The following is an 11,919-nucleotide window of genomic DNA, read 5'->3' as shown; positions in this document are numbered from 1 at the left end:
CTGGTAATCAATGATCTGATTACCAGTGCCGACCCCCCCCCCCCGTCAGGGGAGCCGCCGATCGGCGCTCCTTTACTCATGCCTGTCAGGCACGTACTGAGGAAAGCCGATCAACGGCTCTTCCTGTTTACTATGTGACCAGCCGTGATTGGACACGGCTGGTCACATGGTAAAGAGCCTACATTAGTAGGCTCTTTACCGAGATCGGAGATGCAGGGAGTCAGACTGACACCTCGCATCACCGATCGCCGCTCTGCGCGCCCCTCCTAAATGCAACCTACTTCCAGTTGCAGTGTGTTCATACACGGTACAGTTTTTTTTACAGAAGTACTCTGTGCTTCTTCTACTGCATACTGTATAAGTCTCACCTCTAAGTCTGGGAACCGCCATAATGTTTGATTCTCACATTCCCCGCCTGGTCCCAAGCACCGATGAGCGCACTCTGGGCGAGAGGTACCCCCACATACAGGGCGAGCGGTCTGCCCACATAATCTTTATCCTTAATGTCAGTCTAAGAGGTGGGAGTACGAAAGCAAGGCTGCTAGGGTCCCATTTTGTCTCAATAGGGTCAATCCATTAACATTTACCATGTGCGCTAAGGTGATCACGTGACTCATTGGCATAAATTATTGCATGCGGTAAATTAAGTCCAATTCATAAAAAAAAATAAAAAAAAATGATTTTGTGGTGTTTACCGCAAAATGAAAAATGCGCCGGTAAATTTAGTTTAAAAAGCTCTTAAGTCCGATTCACAAACGGACCAGAGAGTAAAAAACATGCAATATTTATCACCAGGGTTATAATGGCAGTATCACATGCGGTATTTATTAACCCCCAGGTCAATCAGACTATCCAAAGAGGTGATAAGATGTCTTGGGATCCAAAGGGGGTCAGTAAATGTCTGGGGAGGGGGGGGGGGGTAATCAGGAGGTGGTTGATCAATTTTGAAAGGTTGATTGGGGTTTTTTAATCTTTTGAAGTCTCTGTAGAACTCCACATCAGTTCCTAGTCCTGAGGGTGAAGTGGATGGGGCGAGACAGTGTTACCCAGGGTAGGATCGTCAGCCGCCAGTCAGAATGGCCTTATCTCTACGAACTGCATGCGCAGCTCAGGGGACATGTACGGCACCCAATCTGTGCGGCGATGATGTGACTGTGCAAATAAACAGGAGCGACGTCACTGCGGCCTGGCCATTTGGCTGGACAGACTGAGCCCAGAGGGAAGACTGTGTGAAGACTGAAGAGCTTGGGACCTGTCGGATTGGTGGGGGCTTTGCTTGATAGGTAAATCTGTCATACGGTAATTATGCAGTACATACTACCACATGTAAGTAAAAAAAAAAAAGCTTAATGTCCCTGTAAGGCTGCATTCACACTATAGTATGCGCATATGCGCTTTTTGCCCATTGTTGTGCTACATGCATAGGGCAGCCCATTCATTTCAAGTGTGACAAAGTAGCTCACACGCCTTTTTGAACTTTGAGCACTGCACAGTTTTTAACCATGCGTTTGCCAAAAAAATCCATGTCTGTTTTACTGTGTTTGGGGTGCCATTAATAATAAATGGCACTGCAAGCGTGGCATGCTTTTTGTGAGCATGTGCAACCCATGCAATTTTGTGCGTGTTCATGAAATGATGTGATGTGAATCCAGCCTTGGAGTTCATCTTTAGTTCCCATTCACACTAGTGTGTTTTCTCCTGCATTTGCTGTCATGCATAACAATGAAAATAACATTATTCTCTATGGTCTTTATTCACATCAATGCAGCACATTTTTTGAAAAGGTGCAAGCGCTTCTTTTGCTGCAGTGCAGTAGGTTTTTTTGCCCAATACACTTCAGTGGGACTGTATGGAAAGCACATGTAAAACATACTGTACATACATTCATTTTTTATGCGTTTTCAATTGAGTTTTGTGTATAAAATATAGTCCTCCCCCTACAAAATAAAATGCACGAAGCATGAAAACGCATCAAAAACATAATGTGCTATAAAAACGCACAATTATGAAGCAGTACTAGTGTGAATTTAGGCTTAATCTTTTTATTTTAACTGTATAACATGTTATCTAATCTCTACCTACACAGCAAATGCAAATAAAAACATGTCAAATAACATTTATCAATGTGTAAATTAGGATTTTCTGATCTAGCTACAGAGATCTCCCTGGATAAAATCCATCCCTATGCACCTAACAATTCTGAGCAGACGTAAGGCCTGTTCTGCTGTGCTTTGCATTTAGCAGGCTAATACCTGTGTGCAGTGAGTGTAAGCCTATAAGCCCAGGCTGGCTGCTCTCCCCTCTGGAGCATGGATGACTTCCTGTGTGTGTGTGCTCCCTCCCTGCCTGTCAGTGAGTGTGTGGCTGGGAGGGATGCATTAGCAGCTCTCTGCAGATAGGTGTACTGTATCCTCATCCACATTTCCTGGTCTACTGCAGCCTCTTTAAAAACAATGTCCTTGCAGAGGAAATCAAAGAAGATCCACTCCTCAGGGGGTAAGTGTCTCTTTAAGATTGGGGGGGTAGTGATCGGAGGAGGAGAGAGATCTAGGTGGAATAATGGCATGATGACTCCCTGTTTGCATTGTTTTTTCTGCATCTCCATCCATCTGCCTCTTCTGTCTGCATAATCCTGTCTATAATATAAAGTGCCCTGTCCCTGTATAAAGCAGCAAATGCTGTGCATTGAGTGTCATGTCATCAGATCATTGTCATACCCTGGTAGGGGTGGTGCACACAGCTGTCACTCTAGCCTGGAGGATCACTAGCTGTCAATGTTCCCTGACTCATCTGTTCTGTAATTGTATAGGAGGAACACATGACAGTGCAGCCATAGCCAGGTACAGAGCTGTCAGCTCAGAGCATTGTTGTGCTGCACCATTCAGCACATGTGTTCAAGTCAGCAGCTTTCTGTGCTGGGGGGGATGGCAGAACATTGGATGCTTTTATATATTTATATAATAGTATTAAACATACCGAGCTCTTTCTTCATTAGATACCATTACATGGTGCTTACCTCTGTGCGGTGTGCTAACACACCTGAAGCGTTTTGTATGCGTCATTTAATAATGATTCACCTATGTTTGCTACTATCTGCAAATAATGCTACAGTGAGAAAGCATAATTTTTAGGCTCCGTTCACCTTAGTGCGATTGCAGATGTGACTTGAACCGCAAGACAATGGAAATCACATTGTTTTCAATATTACCCATTCTAATCAATGCAACTCAGCATGGTGTGATTTTGGAAAAGGTTCCTCTACTACTTTGATGTGGTTTTGATCACATATAGACTATACAAACTTTATCCAAGTTACAGTACATAATCGCACTGAAAGTTGGATCAAAATCCGATCGCAGCAGTGTGAACCTAGCCTAAATTGTATATTCTGTTTATTTTATTGCAATGGTTTATAACACACAGTGCTTTATTAAACTGAGTCCCCATTCACACTAGCGCGACTTGTCAGGCGACTTGGTCGCCTGACAAGTCGCGGTGGGTCGCCTGCCATTGATTAGCACAGGACCTGTTCTAATAGGAGCGACACAAGTCGCTCCGACTTAGAAAAAGGGTCCTGTACTACTTTGGGGCGACCTGGAGGCGACCTGCATTGACTTCAATGATATGAAGTCCGTGCATGTCCCATCGAGGTAACAGGTCGCCCCAGCAAGTAGCGTCGCCCCTGTGTGAACGGGGTCTAAGCCCCCGTTCACACCATAGCAACTTGTCATGCGATAAGACAGGTCAAATTCCATGACAAGTCACACCCTATTGTCGGCAATGGCAGTGTTCAAATCGGTGGGACGCCGACTTTGTGGTGCCGCATTAATTTGAAAAAGTAGTTCCTGCGCTACTTTTCGTGCTTTCAGGTGCGACTTGCATAGATATCTGTGCATGAGGCCGCACAGATGTCTTCCAAGTCACACTGACATGCAGCTTTGAAATTGTGCGATTTCAGATGAAGTTGCACGATTTGAAAGCTGCATTCAATGTGAAGTATGGCTAAGTGTCATTCAGTAAGATGTACTTTACCAAGAAAAATATATACACACACACACACATATAAATATATATATATATATATATATATATTGTTAGTAAGGGAGGGCTATAACCACTGTCATTTTTTTTTTTTTTTTTTTTTTATTGCCATCTGTGTCCCATTGGGGAGATTTCTCTTCACTTCCTGTTCCATAGCCAAAACAGGAAGTGAGAGGAAATCCCTGCAAATTAGCCGAATTCCTTGGGGTCCCCCAGGGCACCAGAACTAGTGTCCCTATTTAAAGATTCATATTTTAATTTAACTAAAATATTTTTATTACTGGATTGAGATCTAGAGAATCTGGAGGCCAAGTCAACACATTAAAGTCGTTGTTGTTTTTCCAAAACCATTCTTGAATTTATCAGACCAGGCCATCTTCTTCCATTACTCTGTGGTCCAGTTCTGATGCTCACATGCCCATTGTTGGCAATTATGGCTGTGGACATGGGTCATGGCTCATGGCTCATGAACAAAGCAGGTCTATGGATCTTGCTTTGGGTTTGATGATGTCAGGAACAGTCCACTGCTCAAGACCATAAGACCAGGATAGGGGGAATGGTTTTGATGCAGGAGCTACAGGAACAGTCTTCTGCGGGGAGCATGAAGTAAGTATATTTCACTTCATCTCTCCCCTAGACAAAAACAAGCAATCAACCCTTTTTTTGTTCAGCTTTAGAACATATCAGGAGAGACTTACTTATTATGTACAGGGAAAAGGGAGACATGCTTGAAGCCTTTAAATAAATCAAGGGGGTGGATATGGATCAGGAGGGCAGTATTTTCAATATGAAGCCAAGATCAAGAACACAGGGTCATGGCCTCAAACTAACTGGAGGAAAATTCACAGACAATCTTAGAAAGTATATATTTACTGAAGGAGTAGTTGATGCTGGGAATAGATTTCCAGCAGGGGTAGTGAGTCAATCAACAGTAAGTGGGATCAAACATGCTTGGGACAAACACAGATCTATGCTCAGACAAAAAAGTTACATAATTTAAAAGAATGGAGCAGACTTGATGGACCACTTGATCTTCTTCTGTCGTCACTCTTCTATCTTTCTTTGATTATGCGCACACAATTAGAACTGCCATTTTCTTTGGTTTATGCAGTGAATAGAACCACCAGCAGCATCCTTATGACATCGGAGCCATAGCAGTTGGTCCTTAATTTGTACCCAACAATGTATCCTAATAATGAGCAGCAGAGCTAGGAACTCTTCATAGTTGGCCTAGAGACTCTTGCTAATCAATTTTCTTAGTGGGTCTCTGGGCTGCTGGGTGTTCCCTCCAACTTCCTGACAAATATTGAAGAGCTGATGCTGCAAAGGAGGAGAGAGACAATGGGAAATGTGAACATCTCTCTAGCTCCTCCTTCTGGCCACTGGAGACCACTGGCAGTGCTAGTTGTAGGGATAAGGGGGGTGCGTGGAGGCATACTGGACTCTAATAGTTATTCTTGTTTCTTGTCACTTTTGTCCATTTATTGACACAATTGCAAATTAGTTGGCAAAGTTTTGACCCAATTGTCCTTTTGATGGCTGCATATTGCCAAGATCGCCCATTGGTTGCCAACATATTGTCATGATTTCCTGTTTGTTGGCCATTTATGTCACAACTTTTTTGCCCTTTGTTGCCCAGATATTGTCACTGTTGCCCATAAATTGCCACAATTTTCTGCTTGCTGATCACATATTGTCAAAACTGTTTATTTGTCAGGGAGAGTGCCCAGCTGTAGCTGTATATAGCCTTATACAGTACCACAGATCAATTTTTTACAGCCAAAGGTATGGTTGCCAACAAACTGACCTAAACAGAAATTTGTGCCTTCTCTCTATAAAGTCCCTTACACCATCCCCCAGTGAGGATCATGCCAAAGTCTGTTTTTAGTAGTCAAAACTTTATTTTCTTTTAATTTTGGGTGAAGTGAAGAAGATATCAAAATATCAAATTGCTGTCAAGTTTTAATCGCTGGTGTGGACAACTGTTCTCTATGTGCCCTTGCCTTAGGTTCCATTCCCATTTGTATAACTTGTCATGCAACTTTGGACATCAAAGTAGGATGACAAGCCGTTCCCCATGTTTTCCAATGATAACCATTCATATATGCGGGACTTAAAGTTGTAGCAACTTCAAAGTAGTTCATGAACTACTTTGGTCTGACTGTCATTCAAGTTGAGGGCCATATAGTTCAATGTTAACCCTCAAAGGTTGACAAAGGAAACGCCTCGAATGTCCACGTGGCTTCCCGGGGGTGCAGGGATTCATTGTCTCCGTATACCGGCAAGGAGATGGTTGCCGGTGGGGGCCGTGGCCCTGCATGGGGGCCCATGGGTCATCCTCTTCTTTCTGCCTTCATATATTATATAACAAGGGATGTTGTTCTATGTGCCTGATATTTTAAAATCTATCTCAAATTTTGTTCTTGATCGAATGAGAGGGGTCTGCGGGGGTCGCTACTGATCACCCCGTGCGGACGTTCCTTCAGGTGCTTGACTTAGATTTTTGTACTGAGTTTCATGATCCTGTGTTATGATACAGTTGTTATATCTTTGGCATACCTTTAAATAAAGAATTTATAAAAAATAAAGTTTAAAAAATAGGAAAGTCAAAAGATAAACTGTGCTTTGTGTTATAGCAATGCAAAACACTGCCCTTCACCGACCCAACACAATGGCCACCTGCGTCTCCATGTGCAGGCTGGTGTGAATGGTCAGTGTTTGTTAAATACACTTTGTTTTTTCTAAAAATAAATTTTGAAAAGTTTCCATTACTTTCATAAAATATATATAAAAAAATGATCTTTGATTTGGGTATGTAGCATAATCTTCTTTCTACCTTGAAATAAATGTGTAGATACTCTCCATCGTGACCTTCACCTTTTAGATACTCGCGAAAAAACTTACTGTGTGGGAGGGGTTATATAGGGGGACATCCTTTCTGATTGGTTGCCAGTGTCCTTCACCTGTAGGTGGCTATATATAACCCATATGTTATGTTATGTTATGGCTCTGTGTCCCGTGATGTACGAAAAGAAATGCTAGTACAGTACCAACATTCCTGAAATGGCGTCTTTATTATAAGCAGACACCCCAAGAAGATCTTATTCTTTGCCATGTTTTTTGGAAATGAAGAAACATGCTGGTATTGAGGTGGTTAGTGCACTAGACCTATAAAAGTGAACTGAAGCCAAGTACATGTCTTTCATTATAAGCAGAAAGAAAATTCCCTGGAAGATGAAATTGCATTTTAATGAAACTGCACTTTCATAGTGGCACAGCTGCAAATACAGATGCAAATTCGATCCACTCAGGAAGTAGCCAGAGGTATTCCATCAATATACTCCAAGAGAAAGTCAGTGGTCACCCTTATTTAACCACCTGCCGACCATTTACTATATATATATATATATATATATATATATATATATATATATATACGGCGGCAGAGTGGCTCGTACAGGCAAAACAATGTATTGTAATGCGCTTCCGGCAGTGCACTCCCACCCCCCATCATCAGCGGGGAAGCCGATGTGTGTGTCAGGCGGCTCCGATTGCCGCCTGACACCCGTGATCGTTCCCCGCTGAGAGAGAAGGACAGGCAGCTGTTGTAAACACAGCCGACCGTTCTACTCCCTGGAATGGTCATAGAGCCAATGTGATCCTTCTAGATAGGATCACATGTCTCTATGGTCAGAAGCCACGCCCCCCCAGTTAGAATCACTCCCCTAGGCTCACATTTAACCCCTTAATCACCCACAGGGTTAACCTCTTCCCTGCCTGTGTCATTATTACAGTAACAGTGCATATATTTAGCACTGATTACTGTAGTAATGTCACTGGTACCCCCAAAAGTGTCACAAAATGTCAGATCTGTCCGCCGCAATGTTGCAGTCCCGCAAAAAATTGCAGATCGCCGCCATTACTAGTAAAAAAACAAAAAAAACAAAAATTATATAAATCTTTATTTAGTTGGTTTAGTTAGTAGACGCAATAACTTTTGCGCAAACCAATCAAAATACGCTTATTGCGATTTTTTTTTTTTTTTTTACCAAAAATATGTTGCAGAAAAGAAATTGGCCTAAAATGTTAAAAAATTTTGATTTTTTAATATTTTTTTGACAATGTCATAGCAGAATGTGAAAAATATATATAAATATATTTTTTTTGTTCAAAATTGTTGCTCTTTTTTTGTTTTTAGCACAAAAAATAAAAATCGCACAGGTGATCAAATACCACCAAAAGAAATCTCTATTTGTGCTAAAAAAAAGGACGTACATTTTTTTTGGGTACAGCATCGCACGACCGCGCAATTGTCCGTTAAAGTAACGCAATGCCGAATCTCAAAATAGGGCCTGGTCATTAAGGGGCAAATCCTTCCGGTCTTAAAGTGGTTTAAGTAGCACCCCTATCTGTCTTAAGACCTGACGCAGATTTTCACTTAAAACACAAATACAATTAAAAGGTCTGTCCACCCAAAAAAGTTATTTTATCTAAAGGTTGTGCCATCTGGGCTGATTCAGTTCCTAGTTATTTCTCGGTTGTAAAGACGAGCTCCAGTCATATTTCTAAAAATTAAAAGTCAGCAAATACAAAAACTGTAGCTGCCGACTTTTAATAAACAGACACTCACCTGTTCCAGGATCCAGAGATAAACTCACCTGATCCGTTTTTTCCACCGTCTTCAGCCCCAGGCACAGGCATCTTAACTGTGGTCAGCCAGCTGTGAAAGCTTGTGGCTTCACAGCCGGCTGCTTGCATGTGTGAGCCACGCTGTGCTTTGTAAATGGTCCCTCGGTCTTCTAGGACCCGTGATGTGTTCCAGAAGACTGCGGGGAGGGAGGAGGAGAGGAGAACTTTTGCTATCTGTCTTGGCAATCTGAACGGGAGTGGGAGAGGATATCTGTAAAAACCAAATACTCGCTTCCCCATTCCCAAAAAAATGTGCCAAATATTGCAGAGGAGGGAGGGAGGGGAGAACAGCAGAACTTTCTCTTTTGGGTGAAGCAAAGAGATGTGCCTGCCATATTTTTGACTCCTATTTATTTGGGTGTTTTGGGAGATTCCACCCACTTTATGTGTTCCACTATATTGTGTTGTATTCCCCATAGTGTTAATTCAAGTTAAAAATTCCAACCGAGGACCTCAAATGCAGGAATCTCATCAATAGAGTCCTCAAGAGACTTAAGAAATTGGTTTAAATCTTCAGCATCTGCCAAAACCTGAAATATCAGTTTTGGGTGAACTGACCTGTAAGATTTGGTCAAGGGCATATTTTAAATGGAAGCAAAGCTACTTTCGAGCAAAGAAAAAAACAGTTTATGATTCAAGCTGCAATCTCAAAATAAAATTGTGTCTTAATGCAGACCTTCTATTAAAAGCTCAGTCACTATGCCTTACAACTGCCTCCTAGGAGAGCTGGTGCTCTATAACCTGCAAGAATACATTTCAACCCATTGCAATAGTGCATTCTTGTGGGACTTTGAGGGCCCAGTTCTCCCAAAAGGCACTCAAAGTTGAGGTAAGCAGAAAGGGGGCTATAACAGAGCACTGACAATGTGAGTATAACTGGAGCAGAGGGATGGGGGTCTTATCAAAGACACAATCAATTTTCCTGCCTGAGCAAGGTGATTATGTTTCATTACTCCACAAGTTTCTTCCCTTAATTTTCTAGCTTGTTTCAGGAAAATGACAGCTAGAATATAGATACAATGTTAAAACTAGGATTTTTATATTCATATAATTTGTATGCATAAGACCTTATGTTGCGTGTTGTCCTTAGAGCCACTGTATATTTTCTAAATAATAATAATAAATAATTCTAAATAATAATAAAATAATTCTTGAAATAGGTTTGGTAACAATGTACTGTGGATTCAGAAATGTGTCTTCAAATACAGTAGACTGTTGTAATTATAACCCACTGTTTGTGCTGGTAGGAATGTAATAATTTTATTTTTCATTATCTCTGGTACCTACAAGGCCAGCTGCTTTATGTGCAGGCCGACAGCAGGAACGGTACAGCAACTGTTACAAAATTATATTAACACAATGTCATACATTGCCAAGCGAGAACATTTTCAAAGGATGATTAGTGTGTATTAGTAAGTGTTAAAAATATATTTTTTTCACAATTTTCTCAAGTTTATTGAAAGTACAAGTATCAATATAACAATACATGAACGATAAAATGAGTCAGTGGAAGTAACAAGGACAACAACAACGTTGGGTGTATGTCACAATAACAGAAAAAGTCCATTGTTTAGTACATTCTGATAATGAAGGACATCTCGTGTAGAACTCCATAACAACTGAATTAGAGATCTTCCACGAGATATGTAAAGACTCATATAAACATCTGAAAGCTAGAACAAACTTTACTAAGCAATTCTAAAACTGCGTGGTAAGATAAAGAGCAAGAAATAGGGATCCATAGGAAAAAGGTAGAGTAGTCTGTGGGATAATCATCTGATCAGAAGTGACAGCTGTATTTCAGGGTAGGTATGGTCTGTTATGTCTAGTAACGTAAACTAGTCAGGGTAAGATACGACTAGGTTGTGTAGGTCTCTGGAGATACAAGTAACAATGATATTACATAATGCCAAGGTTGCATTCAACCTTCTGTCAGACGTTCATAATCTTTGGAGTATCTAAATAAGTGCCATGGAGTCCACACCAAGTTTAATTTCTCAATTCTATCTGAGGCTATCGCAATAGATTCTTCCATGTTGTAGATATTATTTACTGCAAACAACCACTCTTTGATAGCTGGGTATTAAAATAATTGACCAAAAACTATTATAGTCTCTTGTTAAACTTAATGTTGCCCCATAGCATAGTCTCTTGTTAAACTTAATGTTGCCCCATAGCATTCCTAGGCATGAGTGGTTCTCAGTTCAAGTGTGTGATGGAAAAAAATGTGGCTACAAGCGGAGTTCCAGCTCGTAATCAAAAAACTAAATGTCAGCAGCTACAAATACTGTAGCTGCTGACTATTATTAAAAGGACACTTACCTGTCCAGGTATCCCGCGATGTTGGCAATCCTAGCCGATCCGTCAGTCAGGTTCGGATGCATGTGCTGGCATCCTTACTAAGGTAAACAGGAAGTGACGTTTCCCTTGCTTCCCTTTCTGAATTGTTCCACTGTCTTTTGGGACCTGTGTGTGTCTCCCAGAAGGCAGCGGGGGGAGGAGGAGGGGCTGTAAATGAGGTAGATCGCCGCAACGATCTTACACGGATTTTGACAGGTATCCAGTCCCCTTTCCGCTCCGGAAGGTGCCAAATATGGCACTTTTTAGGCTATTTTTAAGAAATGAATACAGTGACATTATGTGATTTCGTTTCTAACACGCTGACATTTCTAGAACTACGTTCTTATGAAGTTTTGTATTACTACATCAGGGGAGCTCTTCAGATCCTATTAGATAATTAGAAGGTGTTTTGTCAATCGTCAGAGCGTGCTCAATAACTGTGCAGTGTAATGTATCTTTAGTGCAGATGTAATTTATACAGCAATGGCACAGAAACACCCAGCAGGTTAGCTCAACTGTTACACTGTTATTGACTGCAGAGTAAGCAAGGATGATACCAACCAAGGTTGCATTCTTCACAGCTTATTTTGATAATACATTTGATTCATACTTGACCTGTGTGCTGTGCTGCATTGGGACATACAGTATGCAAATACTTCCTCTAGAGCAGTGGTCTCCAAACTGGGGCCCGGGAGCCAGATGTGGCCCTTTGCTTGCTTTCATTCTGCCCTTGGGGCACTATTTTCATCCACTGATACCAACAATGGGGCATAATTCCCCCCACTGACACCAGTAAAGGTGCAGAATGATTTCTAATATCAAAAACGATGGGGCACAGTTCCTCCCAAT

At 41.4% G+C, this 11,919-nt stretch overlaps 1 protein-coding gene across 1 annotated transcript in view; it reads left to right on the top strand.

Annotated features, from left to right (window-relative positions):
- The first annotated feature begins 2,370 nt into the window (after positions 1 to 2,370).
- ATP8A2 (ATPase phospholipid transporting 8A2) overlaps positions 2,371 to 11,919 on the top strand; it is a 979,867-nt gene continuing 970,318 nt past the window's right edge. Inside the window, exon 1 of the mRNA XM_082246766.1 lies at positions 2,371 to 2,496. Coding sequence (XP_082102892.1) covers positions 2,454 to 2,496 — 43 coding nt within the window. The 5' untranslated portion in view covers positions 2,371 to 2,453. The remainder of the gene's footprint in view (positions 2,497 to 11,919) is intronic.

Source organism: Pelophylax lessonae, assembly GCF_965119305.1.
Source record: "Pelophylax lessonae genome assembly, chromosome: 2".
Classification (NCBI taxonomy): domain Eukaryota; kingdom Metazoa; phylum Chordata; class Amphibia; order Anura; family Ranidae; genus Pelophylax; species Pelophylax lessonae.
This window is presented reverse-complemented; position numbering and strand designations above follow the sequence as displayed.